Consider the following 21,064-nt stretch of genomic DNA (forward strand, 5'->3'; position numbering starts at 1 on the left):
TTGCTACTTCACCAACTTCTCTTTAGAGCTAGTCTTTCTCTAGTGTAATGTCTAAAGTCATGACAAAACAGGTGATTTTGCTCACATTTTAACATTATAAAGGCTGAACAGCATGAAATGCCATCAGTCTAGAGATTTCCCAGAATTTCTCTGTTGTAATTGGGAGATCATAATAATTATCCCTGAAAGAAGCCAAAGCAAACACTAGCAGATTACTATAGTATAAATACAGCACTACAACAAACAAGAGAGATCAATTTAGAATATTGCTCACCAATTTTATAATGTTTTAATCAGCTGTAGTTTGCAGTTTACGCTGAGGAATTATTATGGGGTCTCTGTCGCCATTATGTGGCTGAACGTCAACCATTAATTTCTTTGCTCTGCTGATGGCCGCCAACGTGCTGAATCTTCGAAATTATAAACGTTTAAAAAAAGCATTTATATTTTTAAATAAACTACACCGTTGGGATCCAAACAACTACATCCTTGCCTAAAAAAAAACTTAAAGGTACATTATGTTGTCCAACAGCTGCAATATTTGTCAAACTGTAGAGTTTATTCCTCTGCTTGTCATGTGGGCGGAGTAATGCACAAGGATGAAGAGGCTGTACGAGTGCTTATATTGCAGAATATCACAGGGCTATCAGATTCGAGAACCAGACAAGACATATATATATATATATATGTATTTATACACACACACACACACACACACACACACATACACATACATACATACATACACACATACATATATATATATATGTATATATATATACACACACACACACATATATGTGTGTGTGTGTATATATATATAGCTTTTACCTATTGAAACGTAGGTTGGAAAAATGGGCTTAATTGTCATTTATATTGTCAAAACCAAAAATACGACATGATTCAAGGTTTGGTTTTAATTTTGTTTTCATAAAAATGTTCATATTTTCTGATTTCAGGTGTGCAACAAGGCCAGGACGTTCTTGTTTTGTTGGTTCAATAAGTCCTCAAATATTAGCATCCTCCTCTGATATATGCTCAAGAAAGGCTGTCTGAAATATACAAAAAATATATATATATATATATATATATATAAACAGAAAGAAATGGCATTATATGAACACTACGATGCTCTTAGGGCATTTTTAATACTCCCTCTACAGCCATATATTTTTTAACACATTTGTAGAAACGTTTATTTCCTTTTTTTAACATTTTTTATACTTGCTTATTGTATACTTGCTTATAAGCACCAGACTACTGTCAGAACATACACTACAGGACTTTTCATGTGAAGTAGATCTTTTTTTCGGATGTGGTTCATTCTAATTATAGCTTACCGTATTTTAACTAGTATTTTATTCTTACTTTGCTAAAAACATGGAACTGTCAAAGTAATTGGCAGCAAATCTGATTCAAACAGCACATCATGTGAAGCGTTTTCTGACCTTAAACACTTTGCAGACATACTTGAACTGTCTGGGGCACAAGTACAGGATGTGCTTTATATTGCTGGTCACCCAATGGAGCGATTTCAAATCTGCACACTAATAGCCGGATTGTAACCCTGTTTTTAGGGGCGTTCATCATGCCACTTCTTTCACAGAGGAAATAAACTACAATAAATTTAGATCAAACTCTAAGGTTTTGTTTTGTTTGTTATTGCTTGGGTATGAAGGTTTTAAAATGACAGAAACACACTGCAAAACCAAGTTATTGACAGTAGCTGTTTCCATCCACACTTTTACCAACAGATTTTAAGGTGTCCTGTAACATAAAGCTAGATGGAAATGTTTCACAAGAAATCTTAAAATGTACATTAAAGTGTATTAACTCAATAATAGCCCCTTTCACACATTTTTACCGGCAATTTTCTGAAAAGGTGTGTATGTGTGAACAGGCCCTTTTTGAAAATACCGGTAAATTCATTCTGGCTATTTTCCGGAAAGAGAAGTTGTAACATTACCGGCAATTTGCGGAATGCTGCGCTGTGTGAATGCAGAAGGAAGATTGCCGTAATAAGCGCGTGCACGTCTAGAACGTGCTGACGTGAGACATCTGCTTTAGCCAGTCACAACAGTCAGACGCATTCACGTTCGTGCGGTTTATGAGAATAAAAGCCTTTGAATATTTTTCCAGACACCTTTAGCTGCTAGAAGATAGTCAGATAACGTTTATATATTCATTTTAATGCCAACCATGTAATTAATTATCGATGAGATGCTTATAAGCCGTTGTTTGTTTACCTTCAAGCTTTGCGTGTGCCCATTAAACAGCCCACGAGCGCCAACACACACACACACATATCATGAACATCATGACATGCGAAAGTGTTTCTCTATATGTTTTCATCGAAGTTGTTCACTATACTGATCCATCCACAGAGTTTGGGATGTAGTTAAATGTTTACAAATACAAGCGCCGCCGTTTAGAGCTAATTTCTGGTTAATGATATCAGAATTTGTGTACCTGTATTTTGGAATGGATGTGTGAATGCTCTTTTCCGGAAAAATTCCGTAACGTCCTCGCCTGTGTGATCAGCACTTTTTTTTAAATTACCGGTAAAGTCGTTCCAGAAATTTTACATATAATTACCGGTATCACTGTGTGAAAGGGTCTATTGAGTTAAAACAAATATGCACAAATTATCTTATGAATGTTATTATATCAAAGAAATGACCGAATTGTGACTCAACAGATTGTGATTGGATAATTGGATTAACCAGTGGACCAGTCACATAGATTTAATTAAACCACTACAGAATCCAGTTTTCCATTTTTTTTTATTGCTCGTGTATTTTTTTTTTTTTTTTTGCACTGAAGTCAAACTGGTTTATTAGAGCTACAGTGGTTTCCATGTTAGTGCTGATAATGTCCACCAGTTTTCTGGGAAGAGATTTTCTTCTCCTGAAAGCATAGAATAGAAATAATCTGTTTCTTTGGATTTAAACACATCGACTGCACAACGTTTTACACTTCCTAAAAGACATACGAAATTCAAGGCCTGGAAAGTACTTAGGCTGTACTCACACTAGGTACAGTTGCCTCGAACCGAGCCAAAGCACGCTTGTCCCCCCTCCTGTCTCCCCCGACGGCCCGCACTCACACCACAATCGGGCCTGGGCACGCTTATGTCATCGCTGCTGCGCTGTTCAGTGAGAAGCGCTCTCTCACTCAGCAGCACAGTGGAGTTTTCTCTAGTTATATAGTTTCAGTCGGTTTGATATGCAGTGACATGCAGTCAAATATTTCGCCAAACAGTCCTTAAGGATGCGGTGACACACAGTCAGATATTTCGCCGAACAGATCCGACACTTTTGACGCTCATAAACAATCATAAAGCCCTAGTGCTGCAGGAATGAGGAGGTCTGCTGAAGCCGCGCAGCTGTCGTGCAGTGAGGGGTTTGCGTCTTTAATAAACTACGGCAGTTTGCGTTCACTGAACAGTAAGAATTATTAATAAATCCATATGAAACGGTCCCTTAAAAGTCCCGTCTCGCTTTCAGTTTCGGGCGAACCGCGCTCAGGCCCACCTCCGCCAACCGGGCCAGGGCCGGCCAAGTGAACCGTGCTTGAGCCCGATTCAGCTCACTAATACTTCTCAAATGATCCAGGTAACGGGCCTGGGCACGGTACGGATGGCATAGTGTGAGTAGGCCCTTAAAAACAAGCACAGGTCCTTGAAAGTGCTTGAATTTAAAATGTATAGTGTTATTCAGCATTTGACATTTCATGTTTGTACTTTGCTGTATTCAAAAAAACTGAATGAAAAAAAATGAAATTCTCAATTTAAAAATGTACACGTACGTACACACGCACACACACACTCGCTAGCCACTTTAATAGGTAGACCTGTTCAACTGCTCATTGATGCGATTTTTCTAATCAGCCAATCACATGGCAGCAACTCAATGCATTTAGACATGGTTAAGACAATCTGTTGCAGTTTAAACTGAGCATCAGCATGGGGATGTACGTTGATTTAAGTGACTTTGAACGTGGCGTGGTTGTTGGTGCCAGATGGGCTGCTCTGAGTATTTCAGAAACTGCTGATCTACTGGGATTTTCATACACAACCGTCTCTAGGGTTTACAGAGAATGGTCCGAAAAGGAGAAAAATATCCAGTGAGTGGCTTTGTGTACCTTGTTGATATCAGAGGAGAATGGCCAGACTGGTTCCAGCAGATAGAAAGGCAACAGTAACTCAAATAAGCACTCGTTACAACCGAGGTATGCAGATGAGCATCGGAATGCACAACACATCAAACCTTAAGGCGGATGGGCTACAGCAGCAGAAGACCATACCAGGGGTCCGTTCTTCGTACCTCGCTTAAATGATCTAAGATGATTTGGCAGATCCTGGATCTTTTAATCTTGATAACTGATCTCTCGCTAATTTGATTCTTCAAACAAGTTCGCTAATCAGATTAGAATGTCTGGATGAACTGATCTGAGATCGCTGCGTGTGTTGTGAAGGACAGATCTATCCATCCTCGAAATCATGATCAGCAATGCAACGATTGGCTGACGGCACAGCAGCGTAATGACATCATCTGATTAATATTCAATTATCCATGTGAGCAAAATTACATCAAATTAGCAGTAAACGGTTTGTTAAATATGACACGCAATAATCTTCCACATTTGTTGTGAGCTGCAGGCTTTACACTTTCATGTGTCAAGAGTATTCATCATGTATTTCAATGCATATCAGTGTATTTAGTTCTACATTTAGAAAACATTTTCTTTAATATAATAGCCGTTTATTAATTGGGGTAAAGAATAACTGGTTGTTTACAAAAGCATTTTCATATTGGTAAAGGCGTCTGCAACTTTTGTGAAGCATCAAATCACTGGCATATTAACTATCAAAACATGTTTATGACTGCATAAATGTATTATTGCTTTAAAAAAAAGTCACATTGTGCATTTCTATTATACACAATTTGTACTAAAGCGATCTAAAAAGTTCATATCAATAAGTTTTCTCTTTGCACCACCAGGTGTCAGTCTTTGTACTTTCATTTCGAGGGTGCAGACTGCATACGTTTTATTCATATGTATAACTTTATTTATTTTATTAATGACTATAACTTTATATATATAGTTAAAAAATATTTACCATTTTCCCAAGTGTATAACTACTACTTAAAGAAAATATCAGAACTCGGAACATACTTTCTGTATTATCTTTGCTTGAAGTAAGCCGATCTAATCCTGTTTATATGAATTGAACCTGCTCCCGATCAGGTTTGAGCTAGCAGAACTGTTGCTATGACAACAACTCTCGGATCAGCTTTGAAGAACGAAACGATCCTGGATCGTGTCAAATCGTCAATATCCAAATCCAGCTAACTGAGTAATCCACCTACGAAGAACGGACCCCAGGTGCCACTCCTGTCAGCTAAGAACAGGAAACTTGAGGCTACAATTCACACAGGCTCACCAAAATTGGACAATAGAAGATTGGAAAAACGTTGCCTGGTTTGATGAGTCTCTATTCGACGGTAGGGTCAGAATTTGGCGTCAACACCATTAAAGCATGGATCCATCACATATTCAAGTGTGTTTGATTAGGATTAGAGCTAAAAATCTGCAGGACACCAGCCCTCAAGGAACAAGTTTGGTGACCCCTGCTCTAGAGAAATAAAGATGAATTGATTTGAAAGTACGTAAACTGGGATGCATCACTAGTCTGAAACTCTTCACTGAAGACATTCCAGAGCTTTGAGAACACAAAGAGTGTTTGGCAATCTTTTATTACAACATTGTGCACAGTTGCTTCTGTTTTACAAACAAAAATATAGCAATAAATACATCTACAATCCATTTTGTACAATAAGAAAATCATAAAAAAAGTGTTAGTTGTTTCCGTCCACGTATCGTAATACTGTCCCTGATGTGGTCTGTATACTGCAAACACACAAAAGATGATATTTTAGGCATCACACGCTGTCCACATAATTACAGCTCAAAGCTACATTACCATGTGGTTGTCTTACCATTCTACTAAGTCTGCTCCAATGATATCATGAACGTGATACTTCATCTGGAACTTAACCTGTGCAGTTGTGCGACGCTCCTCCAGCTCAGTCCTTAAGATTTCACTGTATTTGGATTTCTTCACCATGTTAAGTACAGCTTTACGCCCTGTTAGAAAAAGCAGCATTATAGTTCAACACTAATCTGATTGAACTTTAGATGACACCTTGAAAAAAAAAAAAAGCCTTATACAAAAGAAGAAATGGATTCTGAATTGGGATTAGATCCCGAAATCCAATCTTGTCTTAATATCTTTAATATGAGTTATTCAAAATTGTATCTAAAATTTCTCTTTTTTTAAGTTTTTAATGATTTAAATGGCATGATCTGAAAGTAATTTTGTGCACTATATATACTCCAGAATCCTAAATTTAGCTTCAATTATCATGTAATAAGTCCATTTTCTTTTAACTGCATGGGTCTCAAACTCAATTCCTGGAGGGCTGCGGCTCTGCACAATTCTGCTCCAACCCTAATCAAACAGCTGATGCAACTAATCAAGGTGTTCGAGACTCTTTTGAACACCTCCACTGTTGCCAACTATTTTCAACGAAAAGGCGCTAAATTCTCCCTGAAAAATCGCTAAAGTCGTTAGATTACATCATACGTTCATTTGCATATTACTGACGTCATCACGTTCTACCATTTCTATTTGTTTAACAGCCTTTGGTAAATAAAGGAGTATTTATATTTGCACTATGCTTTATGTAAGCATGTCAATTTAAGTGAATTTATTGCTGTTTGAATACTGTATATCAATATAGATGTTAGAGCTGCACAATTAATCGTTAAAAGATCGCGATCTCGATTCGACCCCCTAGACCCCCTTAATCCAGCATTTCTACGATTCTGCCAATCATATTTTCAAGTTCAGGAGAGAAGAAAAGGCGGCTGCGCGAGTCTTTTTATTGTTTCACACACGTTGCTCAGCGACATTAACATCTCCAAATGATGTTGAATGAGTCACATACTTTATTTATAAAATATAATTCACCTAAAAATGTAATTTTTGTCTTCATGTAATGATGTTTTCGCGATCTGGAAATCAAACATGACGTGAGCTGCTGACCGTGAGCTGTTATCACAGAGAGGGCGCGCGCTCTCTACTTAATGATAGACGCATGCGCGTCTACTTTAGTGAACAGAACCTGCATATGTTGCGACTAACAGGTAAGAAAGTTGTAAATAATATTCAGTTTGTGGCACAGAGTGATCTCTTGGGAGTGGCGCGCGAAGTATGAACAGCACTTAGCAGTCAAAATGAAACCGAAAGCATGCACTTCATTTAAATGATCATATCGCATTTTAGAGTTATGATTACGACAAGCATTTGATATGTTTTTCTTTCATAGCGAACCCACAGTTGTGCATGAAAATAAATGTTTACAATGTCAGTATAACTACTCCAGCCTATATAATGTTGAATATAATCTGATAATGGCAAATGTCTGATTTTACCAGTGAATAAAATTGTCTAATATGACAGATTGCAAGCAAATATCTCAAACATAATAATTCAACATCAGAATTATTATAAGTAGAATAGAATTATTTATAGAAACCAGTAGACCTACACACAATATTATCGATGTTGTGCCATATGTTTGTTTTTACCCTACCTGTTTTTACATCTACAGAATCGTGAGAAAATCGTGATCTTTATTTTAAGCAAAAAAATCGCGATTCTCATTTAGCCAGAATCGTGCAGCTCTAATAGACGTGTAGTGAATTTGCAGTAATCTCTCAGACGTAATAAACTCAGACAAGTTCTGAAACTCTCACTAAAATATCTGTGATTGTAAACAAGAAAAGAATAAACGGTCAAATTAAAGTGTTAAAATAAAGGAGAAGCATATCGGTTTGACTGTACAAGAAAAAATAGGAGAGATCTGCTCTCGGGCTGCAGGTGGGAAAGAGACTGCTGTACGAGGACTGAGCCGCCTGTCAGTGCTCTGAGGCGGGGGAGGGGCCAGCGGCATCACCCGCAGCTCGTTGAGAAGGTAGAGATGGTACAGTATGGACAACAAATGACAGCCTATAAAAATCTCCAGTAACACACAAAAAAGTCACTAGATTTGTCGCTAGTCGCTTTTTTGAAAATTTGTTACTAGGGGGGTCTTAAAAGTCGCTAAATCTAGCGACAAAAATGCTAAGTTGGCAACACTGAACACCTCGATTATTTGGATCAGCTGTTTTATTAGGGTTGTTGTTGTTTTTTTTAATAATCTAGATTTAGAAATCTCAAAATGTGTTTACTTTGCCTTTAAAAATGGCACAAATGTTAGATGAGTTACTCGATCCTGGATAGCAAAACATGGGATTTTAAATTGCAGATTAAGGGTGCTTTCACACCTACACTTTTGTTTCGGAACGTGTCTTGTTTGCCCAGTTAGCGCGGTTCGTTTGGCATATGTGAACAGGGCAATCGCACTCTGTTCCACGCCAAAGTAATCGCTCTGTGATCGATTAAATGAGGTGGTCTCAGCTCGATTGAAACGAACCCTGGAGCGGTTCGATTCCAGTGAGAAAGCGATCCGATCCGAGCGCGGTTATATCACAGTGTTTTATGGATATGTAATAGGCTTACGGCTATATGAAGAGAGAATTATAGGTAGGGCGGGAAGTTTCGTGAGTCTCCGGATGCCCGCAATCGAGTGATGATCTCCCGGTAATCTCGCGTCTTCCTCCCGGTCCTCAAATAGGCATCGTCGCGCACCCTTCTCACCCCTCCCCACCGCGTCTTTCCTCAGACACGTCACTCGCGCGCACCCTGTCAATCACCACCAAACCACCACCTCTCCTGACAGCTGAGCGGGACGCTGCAAAATAAACCCTGACACTCTGACCAATGTAAGGACAGTTTACTCGCACGTGACTTGTTTTAGCTCTTTTGGTCCGATTAGAAACTTTGCAGTGTGAAAGCGAACCGCTCCAAGAGCAAAGAGCAACAATGTAACAATTGTAATCTCTGTTTCGGAACAAGTGAATCGATCCACAGGTGTGAAAGCACCCTAAAATGTAGTGATTAAAGGAAAACCACACACACACAAAAAAAAGACCTACCTTTAATGAAGTACTTAATGAATCTGCCAGAGTTTGGGATTGAGAGCCACCAGCTGCCTGCATCTCTCACAGTGAGGAGACCAGACTTCACCAGCTGCCTGAAGGCACAAAAACTTCTTCAAATAAAGCACCAGACACCATCAACATGCAAACACTTAGGGCTGTGCAATATGACAATGTATATCATACAGATAAATTAAAACGTTTAGCATTTAATACCGTGCTCTAGTCCAGGGGTGTCCAACCCTGTTCCTGGAGAGCCACCTTCCTGCAGATTTCATTTGCAACCCATATCAAACACACCTGCCTGTAATTATTACGTGGTGTTCAGGTCTTAATTAATTGGTTCAGGTGTGTTTGATATGGGTAGCAACTAAAATTTGCAGGAAGGTGGCTCTCCAGGAACAGCGTTGGCCACCCCTGCTCTAGTCTCTAGTGTTATATCAAATATCTCTAGAGTCCAATCTTACACTCCACCATGAAGATGCAAACATGAATACGAATAACAGCATGGAAAGTTTACATTCAGCAATTTATTTAGCAATATTTGGCCTGTAATTATTAATTCTTAAAAAACATTTTAGATTTCACTGGTATATATTTTAGACTTTACATCAAACATCTGCCCCGAAGTTCTGAATAACCAGAGATAAATATGCACATATGAATGAGTACATTTTGTGGTATATACTGTCAAATGTAAAAACAATTGTCCTTTTCATGTGGTCAACATACAGGATATTAAAAGATACTATACAGTGGAAGACACAATTATTAGCCCCCCTTTGAATTTTTTTTTCTTTTTTAAATATTTCCCAAATGATGCTTATCACAGAGAGCTGAACAGATCTTTTATTCCCGGTTGCTTTGGGCACGTCCTGTCTTGTTGATATGATTATACGCATTACTACGGAGACATGTTAATATGTGGCTGTCAATCAATTCGGTTGGCGGGGAAACCGCACTCCTGCTTCAAGTTGCAGTCGGCAACTTTCCATTTGGTGGGATTTGATACCACCAAATGGAAAGAAAAAAAACTTTACTGACTTGTTATGTGCAGAAAACAGGGTCAAACAGCCATGTGTATGCACTATCGAAAATCGTAGACAATGGTAATAGTTTAAGGCAGAGGTGGGCAAACTGTGGCCCGCTGAACACTTTCATTCGGCCTGCAAGGGAGTTTTTAAAATGCTGCTTCTAAGAAGGTTTGGTTCAGAATTTGTAAATTAATGTAAAATGCTGCTTCTAAGAAGGTTTGGTTCAGAATTTGTAAATTAATGATGCAGTTACAAGTGAATGCCACGTGATGGCAGTAGTGCATGCGGTACAGTTAGTGAAACCAGTAGAATTACAGCACAATTTGACTCGGAATGTTGTGTGTTTAAGGAAGAATGGACAGCAAAATACTTCTTCATCAATATCGAACAGAAAGCGGTTTGTCGAATATGCCAAGAAAGCAGTGGCGCAGCGGATGGGTCCGCGTCACAATCGCCCACATGGGAAGTATGAACCGCACTTAGCAGTGAAAAAAAAAACGAAAATGTGCACATCATTTAAGTAATCAAATGGCGTTATAGAGTAAGTTACTAGCGGCCGTGAGGGTTTTGCACGCTGCTTATGCGCCCTGCGCTACGCGTTTTGCCTGCTGCGCCTCGCGTTTTTGCTGTAGCAGACTCCAGACTTTGACACCCTTGCGAAGAGAGGGGACCAGGCTCATACTAATAATAACATGACTTGGAATAACAAAGACTGAGATTGTTTTTCTGTTTTATCTCATAGTTTTATGATAGTTTTATGATTGATATAAATATATTAATAAAAGCTCAAATGATATAACAATTGCTGGTTAAACGTGTTGATTTTCGTCATAGAATATATTTTCCATGCACACATTCACTTTAATAAGTTCTTTTATCAAAGATTTGTGTTTTCATCAAGTTTTATGATGACTGATCTGTATATTCTGAAAGCAGTGCAAATTAGAATTTTGTAGATTTGACTGAATAGTAAACTTTAAGAATTATTTTCAATGTGTTAATATGACATTTTTTTCTATCTGACAATATATTTAAAAAAATACATTATTATTATTTTTATTATTATATTTTAAGGGATTATTTTATTGTTTTGTGATGATTGATAAGTAAATATAAATAGCAGTGCAAATTAATTTGACTTTTAAATTTGACTTAATAATAAAAAAAAATTGTTTTGTGTTAATGTGACATATTTTTGTCCAATATTACATGTTATATGCATACAGCCACTATATAAAAATAAAAAAAAAAAATAAAATTTTTTTTTTGAAGAATTTGACATGTGGCCCTTCATTTGGTTTGCAAAACTTGATGTGGCCCTCGGGTCTAAAAAGTTTGCCCACCACTGGTTTAAGGTGTTTCTGTCTTTACTGCACTTCAATAATGTGACTAAATAGGAATACTCCACATGTCTTCATTCATTTCTGTGTAGATTGATTTTGACTTCAGTCCTCAAGTGACTTATAGTACTCAAAAATTGCTGTTTACATGGTAGAATCTTAATCAGAGTATTGTCTTAGGGTGCTTTCACACCTGTGAATCGATTCAGTTGTTCCGAAACAGAGATTAAAATTGTTACATTGTTGCTCTTTGCTCTTGGAGCGGTTCGCTTTCACACTGCAAAGTTTCTAATCGGACCAAAAGAGCTAAAGCAAGTCACGTGCGAGTAAACTCTCCTTACATTGGTCAGAATGTCAGTGTTTATTTTGCAGCTTTCCGCTCAGCTGTCAGGAGAGGTGGTGGTTTGGTGGTGATTGACAGGGTGCGCGCGTGTGACGTGTCTGAGGAGAGACACGGTGGGGAGGGGCGAGAAGGGTGCGCGACGATGCCTATTTGAGGACTGGGAGAGAGACGCGAGATTACCGGGAGATCATCACTCGTTTGCGGGCATCCGGAGACTCGCGAAACTTCCCGCCATACTCATAATTCTCTCTTCATATAGCCGTATGCCTATTACATATCCATAAAACACTGTGATATAACCGCGCTCGGATCGGATCGCTTTCTCACTGCAATCGAACCGCTCCAGGGTTCGTTTCAATCGAGCCGAGACCACCTCATTTAAGCGATCTCGGAGCGATTACTTTGGCGCGGAACAGATTGCTGTTCACATATGCCAATCGAACCGCGCTAACTGGGCAAACGAGATACGTTCCGAAACAAAAGTGTAGGTGTGAAAGCACCCTTAATCATATTAAAATCTGAGTCTTGGTGTCCATGTAAACATACTCATTTGCTTGAGTAAATGGAGCTTATTTTGTAATTGAGAGAACATTCTGTCTCTTTTTTAAGTGTGCTTGCATGAGAAGCAGAAGTGTCTGTGGTTTTTTGTGTGTGTGTGTGCATCGGAGGTCTGAAGGTCAACGTCTGGTTTCAGTCTTGCAGGTGTTAGAAATATGAGACCATGGTCTGGTTTCATTTCGCAGCTTCACCCACGCTGGAAAATTCCACTATGCTCAGATATGAAATAGGCTGATTCATGTTAAGACAAAATGCTGTATGACTAGCCCATATTTGGAGTACCTTTCTGCTATCAGCCCCTGTGTATAAATATCCCTGTCCATCCTGTGTTGTCGGGCTTGCAGAATAAACCATTCTAACTACAGTTTGGTCTCTTCTCATGTCTCCGGGTCGACCTGCTGAACTTTGCTGAATCTGGTGCCTAATATAGGGGAAATCTTACAGATCTGGGGGCTCGTCCGGGATACATCTGATCAGGTAAGAGAATTTTTATTCACACTGCCTGCTCCGGTGTATCTCAGGAAATCGTAAGATTTTAGTTAAAATTAGGCAAGAGAGGTCTGTGCTCTAGAGCACAGAACATCCTGTCAAGTTTACTTTCAACAGTAAATTGCACAGAAGGATTTGTGTCGTCGTACTCAATTAAATTTGGGTTCCACAAATCAGGAAAATTTATTAATTTGACACTTGCTAGCCTGTCAAGTTTACTTCAAACAGTAAATTGCACAGAAGGATTTGTGTTGTTGTACCCGATTAAATTTGGGTTCCACAAATCAGGGGATTTAATAAATTTTAGTAAATAAGTATTACGCACCAGCTTCAGCAATATGAGACAAGGATATCCAAAACCAGAACCCAGTGAGAGTCCAAAGCAATGGATGGATAGATGTGGGTGGGAATTTTACACTGAACCCTGGCTGTCCAATTTAGCTGGGTGGACAGAGGGACAATCTCAAATGGAGAGACTTTCCTAGGGAAGGAACATTTGACCCAGGTTTCCTTCAGTTAGCTTACAAATTGATATGGGGATCCAGAATGGAATGACCAATATATGATGAATGGATATGACACATGGTATAAAATGAGCTCCATATGGAGGGATAAAAAAAAAAAGTAAAAAAAAAAAAAAAGGCATTTTTACACCTAAAATTTTGAAAAAATTTTGAAATCTGTCCCCAAACCCAAAAGCAGAAGCAATACTGCCCGTAAGGCAGATAAGAGGGGCTCTCTCGCAGCTGCTAAGACAACTATGATATCACCACCCCCTTATACGGGGCTTCCGCCTGCAGCTTCATGCTCTGTAAGTGCTTCTCCTACAGTGCCTTCTATTTATCCGTCACTGACAGAAATGGAATAAAAAATAAACCAGACCGTTCTAACAGCACGGAGGGCACTACTTCAGCTTCTAATGTGGCTGCTGTATGGGTTGCTAAACCACGAGGGATAGAGATAATTCCGCCCTCACCCTCTGTTCTTAAAGATCTTATATCTCTTCTACCAGAAGTGGACAAACCACTGCAATTTGTAGACATGCTGTTGCGCAGTTCGCGTCACTGCCAACTAATTGGGGCAGATTATCGATTTATCCTTCAAACCAAAATGGGTTCGTCCTATGACGATGAAGAAATAACAACAAAAATACCTGCTCTTGATCGCAAGCTTGATATAGTACAAACAGAAACTGTTAAGGAAGAAACAGATGATAAAAAGACACGTACTCGTATAAAAACACGCCTCGCGTGGAAAGATGATCAGGAGGAGCTCCTGACAAATCTAAAACAGCAGCTTACTAAATACTTAGTACCATAATTACTGGTCTGAATGTGACGCCACGACTGATCTTAATGGAATAATGCTAGATGGCAAGGGCCGTTTATGCCTGCCATCATCCTGTGCACCTTTTCTCGTCCGCGAGTTTCACGGTGTTACACACCGCGGCCGAAGAGGGGTAATAGACACAATGAGTTAATAGACACAATGAGTTAATAGACACAATGAGTTCCTTTTTATGCATCAATAATTTACAGCACCATGTCAATAACACGCTAGATAGATGTTTGATATGTGCTCAAAATAATATCACTAAACCTCAAGCTAAACATCAACAATTGCCCCTTCCTGAAACACCTTTTCAGGAATGGCAGGTAGATTTTACACATCTGCCAAAGAGGGGTCTCAATAAATATTTACTGGTTTTTGTGGACAAATTTTCAAAATGGGTTGAAGCCTTCCCATGCAGTAAGGAAGATGCTAATATAGTTGTCAGATGTTTGACAAGAGAAATCATTCCAAGATACGGTATACCATGTGCCATAGACTCAGATAAGGGAACCTCATTTACTGCGAAAGTAATACAAAATCTAGCTAAAGAACTCCAAATTAATTGGCAGCTACATATTCCCTACCATCCACAATCATCTGGTATAGTAGAACGAACTAATAGGACTATTAAGGACAAATTAAGAAAGGCTATGTAACATGCAGGGCACTCAAATTGGCTCGCCTTGCTACCTCTCGTTTTAGCAGACATGAGGATGTTTCCTCACAAAAGTCTTCACGGTTTATCTCCTTATGAGACTGTGATGGGACGACCCTTTCCCTCACCATGGAGGCAAAGGGGTACCACACTGGGTGACGGTTCTTTGGATATTCATATGAGTGAATGTGCACAACAGCTACTAACAACATTGCATGCATACTGGACTAATATACATTCTGGTTCAGCCCCGATGCCGGTAGACCCAACACACCCATTTAAGGCTGGTGACAGAGTAATGATTAGACAGCTCAATAAAATGAGCACAGAACTGGGGGACCCCAAATTTAGCCCCCCGACGGATGTCGTGGCTGTAACCAGAACCGCCGTTTTAACCTCCTCTTCTCCACAGTGGATCCATGCAACCAGGATAAAACGAGCACCTATTGAATAATAAAAATGTATAAGTTTTGTACTATGATAATCTGTCTGCAGACTCTTTTTGTTTTACAGATTTTGGGGGCCCCCTCAGCACAGACGACACCTCTACAGCTGCAATTCACCTCTACAGCTGCACAATTGCGTTTGGGAGACAGATGGGAGCTAAACACGTAGCACTGTCTACCTTAAGGCAAGGGTCAGCATGACTTCCTTTTTGCTGCGGACAATTGGACTGTTTCTTTTTCTTGTTGTACAAGTTGATGCAGCCAGGCTGAAACGCTGGACACATGATCATGAATTTGGATGGGCAGAGGATGGGGCTGACAATCCAATTGAAATAATATGTGGTATCAATATGTGAAAGTTTTAGCTAGGTCATATAATGTATCTGGTTGTTATGTATGTTCTGTTATGCCTCATTCAGCCAAACAAACCCCTCTTTATGCCAAACCCATGAATAAAACAGCTGCTAAATGTTCTGCCAGTTTTGCAGGATCAGGGTACCAGGACCCATATATAATTGTCGATGACTATGATCCATACCGGATTGGCATTAGAAATGGTACATGTGATGCTCTATTTTGGGTAAAATTTGGCCACGCTAAACCCTCACCTATTAGCCACAAGGTTTTTTATTAACCACTCTATTACACACCCTGTGTGTTATAACCAGACCATGGGCTCTCATTTCATGGGAAGCACTGTTAACTGTCAACAAATTGCCTCCTCGGGAGAGGGGGCCCCAGTCGACATCTCAGGACCCTCGAATGGCACTTATGTGGTCCAGGGTGGGTGGTGATTGTGTGGAAAAAACGCCTACATGTCCCTACCGGCCAACTGGACGGGGCAGTGTGCCCCTGTGCATGTGACTGATCACACTTTTATTGTGACAGCCCAGGTCCTGTCAGCGCAGCGAAGAGTTAAACGCAGTGTCCCTGAAATGAAGCCCCATGACTCTGTATGGGGTACTGACGTGCCCGAGGATTTCAAATTATGGACCACTGGTAACAAAATGGTATTGGCTCTATTTCCACAAATAGGTGTGGGAAAAGCTCTACTAAGAATTGAGACCCTGGACTATCGCATGGGCCTATTTCTGAATGCCTCAAAAATAATTAATGAGGCCCAGAATAAGGAGCTGGGTAATCTACGTACCATGGTTTTGCAAAATAGAATGGCTCTAGATCTCTTAACAGCATCCCAGGGGGGGGGTATGTAAATGAGTACTGCTATGTCTACTCTCCAAGGGTTAAAAATTGCTATGACTTCTGATTATGTCCCAGACACAACTTGGGGTTGGATGATGGGTCTGTTCGGCTGGGTGACTCCTTTTCTTACAATGATAATTCCTGTATCTATTATTTTCCTTCTTATTTGTTGTTGTGGTCCTTTTCTCTTGCAATGTTTAATGAATCGAATCTATGCTACAATGGACAGTATGATGGGTCAACGGTATGATAAGATTCCTCTGCGTTAGGCCTTTGGCCTAAAAGAGGGGACTGAGAGAACATTCTGTCTCTTTTTTAAGTGTGCTTGCATGAGAAGCAGAAGTGTCTGTGGTTTTTTGTGTGTGTGTGTGCATCGGAGGTCTGAAGGTCAACGTCTGGTTTCAGTCTTGCAGGTGTTAGAAATATGAGACCATGGTCTGGTTTCATTTCGCAGCTTCACCCACGCTGGAAAATTCCACTATGCTCAGATATGAAATAGGCTGATTCATGTTAAGACAAAATGCTGTATGACTAGCCCATATTTGGAGTACCTTTCTGCTATCAGCCCCTGTGTATAAATATCCCTGTCCATCCTGTGTTGTCGGGCTTGCAGAATAAACCATTCTAACTACAGTTTGGTCTCTTCTCATGTCTCCGGGTCGACCTGCTGAACTTTGCTGAATCTGGTGCCTAATATAGGGGAAATCTTACAGTAATACATAACATCTTTATCAGGATATGAGATGACTTCTAAGTCATTAATAAGCTGTCATATTGCCCAGCCCCCCAAAAATGTGTCATTTCCCTTACGTGATCTCAGAGTCGGAGAAGAGGAACTCTTTCAGCATTTTGTCTTTGTTGAAACTTAAATCGGAGCAGCCGGGAATGAGCTTATCCAGAAACTTCTCAGCGGCTCCCAGGGTTTTTCTTCCAGCTTCCTCCTGAAGGACTTTGGCTCTGTAATCCTCAGCAAACACCAGAGCGAAGGCCTCCGAGTCGAAGCCCAGCTGGAACATCAGCAGCTCGCCGTTTTCACGCAAATCATTCTGAGCAGACGGAGAAATGGACACAGTCAAGCTTTCCACAATTTGCTTAGATCAGGGTTCCCCAAACTGTGTGCTGGAAGGCCAGTATCCTGCAAAGTTTAGCTACAACCCCAATCAGACACACCTGGGCTAGCTAATCAAGCTCTGACTGGGCTTTCTGGAAACATCCATGCAGGACTTTTGAGACAAGTTAGAGCTAAAATCTGCAGGACACCAGCACCCCTGGCTTAAATCAATATGTTTTATAGGTAACACTATGGTCTTACCACATGCTTGTCCACTGAGGTTTTGTCAGTGTGTAAACTGTACAGCTGGTGTTTCAGGACGACTGGAGGAAGTGTGTCGTTGAAAAGTTTGCGTGAAAACAGCGTCATCAAATACTGTATGCTTGAGCGAATATCAGTGGCTCCGTCTGAAGAATAAACATCAGACACAAGTGCATCGTTTCTCTTTTCTGGGGAAAAAAGTCTTATTTCTTTTAATTTGGGTAGATTAAAAAAACCTGCCAAGGTCAACAGTAATAAGGCTTTTCCCCCTATCAGCTAGTTAAGTGGTGACGTGTTGGTGATGTATGTAATACTGTTTCCGGGTCCAAGCCGCCACTCATTTGAGTTGAGAAATTATTTGTTTAATATCACTTTTTATTTATATCACACATTAAAGTACATTTTATATAAAGTCATAGTGTACACAACAATCTCTGGGCTTGCTGCATCACAAATATCCAAATTTTAACAATTTATAAAAAAAATGAATCACTTTCTGGCCATTGGATATTAGGCATGGACATATATATTGCGATGGTGATTATCGAGAGTATTAAATCGCTTTGTAAACGTTTATTATTTACATTTCATGAGTCTCCCCATACAGCTGAATAGAGCGTTTGGACCCGGAAGCCGATTCGCGTGACATCACACTTAACAAGCGGATTGGCTACAAAACGAACTGTTGTCCAATGACATGCCTAATCAATAGAGGCGGAAGTCTTAGCCTATTTTTTCCCATTTTGCATTTATCTCTTTACATCTTAACTAGAATTAGTGTTACTACTTGTGTTTAATGATTAGAATCTTTCAAATTATTTATTTTGTTAAAGGATCATGAACAAATGAACAAGCTCTGAAAGAAATATTAAAACACCAGATTAGAAAAAGCAATAATAAAAAACAAAGTAATATATATATATATATATATATATATATATATATATATATATATATATATATATATATATATATATATATATATAAATAATATTTGACAAGATATTTTTCAAGACACTTCTATACAGCTTACTTTGACATTTAAAGGCTTAATTGGGTCAATTAGGTTAACTAGGCAAGATATAGAGTAATTAGGCAAGTTATTGTATAATGATGGGCTGTTCTGTAGACTATCAGAAAAAAAATGCTGAAAGAGGCTAATAATTTTGACCTTAAAATAGGTTTTAAAAGATTAAAAAGTACATTATAGTTTTTTTTGGTGGCAACACCCAAAGCTCTAAATATATCAAAATTCATCTATTTAAAATAGCAAACTGCATGTAACATTTCAAGCACACCGGCTTACAATTATTTTTTAAACAATAATTGAAACTATTTTAAAGAATTTAACTATTATAATTTTTCGATTTAGAGCTTGTGTCTGCGCAAGCTTGCCTTATTGTCATCTAATTTGAAAACAAAATCGATTCTTAACTTTTGAGAATCGTTACACAAAGAATCACCATTTTTTTGTCCCACCAATTCATACAGTACATCGGGAAAGTATTCATAGCGCTTCACTTTCCACATTTTTCAAATGCTACAGCTTTATTCCGAAATGGGTTAAATTCATTTATTTCCTCAAAATTCTACACACATTACCCCATAATGACAATGTAATTTTCATTTTTTTTTGATTCTTTGAAATTGTTGCAAATTTATTAAAATTAAAAAACCCTGAAAAATCACATGTTGTATTTAATACTGCGCCCCGCTCTTCACTTTGCACTTCACTTATTCTTTAAACATGGGTCTGTGAGTGGACGGTACAAGATTTCTTTCTGTGGGAGTGGGATGGGACAGGAGTGAAAATCCACTCCAGTGTCATCCTCTAGCCCAGGGATGTCAAACGTAATTCCAGGAGGGCCACAGCCCTGCGCAGTTTAGTTCCAACCCTGCTCCAACACACTTACCTGTAGGTTTCAAACAAGCCTGAAGGACTCAATTAGTTTGATCGGGTGTGTTTAATTAGAGTTGGAACTAAACTGTGCAGGGCTGCGGCCCTCCAGGAATTGAGTTTGACATCCCTGCTCTAGCCCCCACCTGCCTCCATTTAGGCGATGTCATCACCTGGATACACAGTATCAACAAGGTGGTCTTACAGCCAAGTGGTGCTCGCTGCAGAGCCATTTGAGGAGAGGTGAGCTCCAGAGAGGGGGAGCTTAAGCTTGAGCTCCACCTTTTTTGCACTTCTTCTACGAGTGATGTCACTGGGGGTAGGGTTAGGGGTGGGGTTGGTGTACGCATTAAAACAGCTCATGCTCCCCCTCTCTGGAGCTCACCTCTCCTCAAATGGCTCTGCAGCGAGCACCCTCTCCTTACAGCCCACTAGGTCTGGGCCCAAGTCTCCTTGTAACGTTTGGTTTTGTATAGGCGATGCTATAAAATGTTTTGCAAATGTTATTAATTGCAAATATTTTAGTTTTTATTACTGCTTGATTTTATTTGCAAGTTTTTTTTTTTTTTTTGTTAGCAAATTTCATTTTTATTTCTCTAAACTTAATTTTCCCTTTGCAGTTCTTTATTTTTGTTAGATTTTTTAGCCCAGGAATTAATTTTCTCTTTGCGATTATTGGAGATTTGCATTGCTTTTTCTTTATTAATCAATAATTTACTTTTGTTTGCAAAACTTCCTTTTATTTTGCAAGTATATATGGCCCTTGATTGACTGCATAAACCATGTTTTTTATGTTGTAAATCCATGGTTCATTTTTATACCAATAGAGAAACCCGGTTTTAACAAGGTGTAGTAACTACATTATTTATTATTTGTCATAACATTGATATTTTGAGTATATTTGATTAGTAAAGATATTTCAGTTTCAAGATTTAGTTTGATGTTAGTTGAAGCAAGATTATCACAAAAACATATTGAAAACAATGCATTAATTTATGTCCTTTCAGTCCCCAAATGTATGAGGATAAATGTAAATTACGAGTCTTACCGTGAGTCTCTCCCGTTAAACTGTCAGCTGCACATCTGCGTCTCTTCAAACAGAAAGTGTCCGCGATCAGAGCTCTTTTTCGGCTCATTTTGCTGATTTTAAACACTGCTGCTATTATTACAGAGTTCACTTATCCGTTTTCCTCATCTAGCCAATATATGATTTTTTTTATAGTTATCAAAAATTCATTTTCTTCTGCTTTTGAGTTTGAAATGTTTGCTCACAAGTAATCAAAACACACCAGCAGTATCTGACTGTGAGTCTTCTTCTCTGGTGATTAGAGAGAGTGGTAAATCTTC

At 39.1% G+C, this 21,064-nt stretch overlaps 1 protein-coding gene and 2 long non-coding RNA genes across 3 annotated transcripts; 2 read left to right on the top strand and 1 right to left on the bottom strand.

Annotated features, from left to right (window-relative positions):
- The first annotated feature begins 2,555 nt into the window (after positions 1-2,555).
- LOC141381308 (uncharacterized) lies at positions 2,556-6,807 on the top strand. The gene is made up of 3 exons (XR_012401267.1): positions 2,556-3,040; positions 3,179-4,310; positions 5,389-6,807. It is a non-coding gene; the product is annotated as an uncharacterized lncRNA (long non-coding RNA).
- On the bottom strand, positions 5,741-21,062 carry whr1 (winged helix repair factor 1). Its single transcript, NM_001115092.3, has 6 exons — positions 20,766-21,062; positions 17,821-17,966; positions 17,319-17,554; positions 9,106-9,203; positions 6,003-6,150; positions 5,741-5,913 (listed from the first exon to the last, which is right to left on the bottom strand). The coding sequence occupies exons 1-6, from the start codon at positions 20,851-20,853 to the stop codon at positions 5,862-5,864; spliced, it is 768 nt and encodes a 255-aa protein (NP_001108564.1). The 5' UTR covers positions 20,854-21,062; the 3' UTR covers positions 5,741-5,861.
- On the top strand, positions 12,718-17,141 carry LOC141381307 (uncharacterized). The gene is made up of 2 exons (XR_012401266.1): positions 12,718-12,860; positions 15,373-17,141. It is a non-coding gene; the product is annotated as an uncharacterized lncRNA (long non-coding RNA).
- Positions 21,063-21,064: the final 2 nt, after the last annotated feature.

This window comes from Danio rerio, chromosome 3 (assembly GCF_049306965.1).
Source record: "Danio rerio strain Tuebingen ecotype United States chromosome 3, GRCz12tu, whole genome shotgun sequence".
Lineage (NCBI taxonomy): Eukaryota > Metazoa > Chordata > Actinopteri > Cypriniformes > Danionidae > Danio > Danio rerio.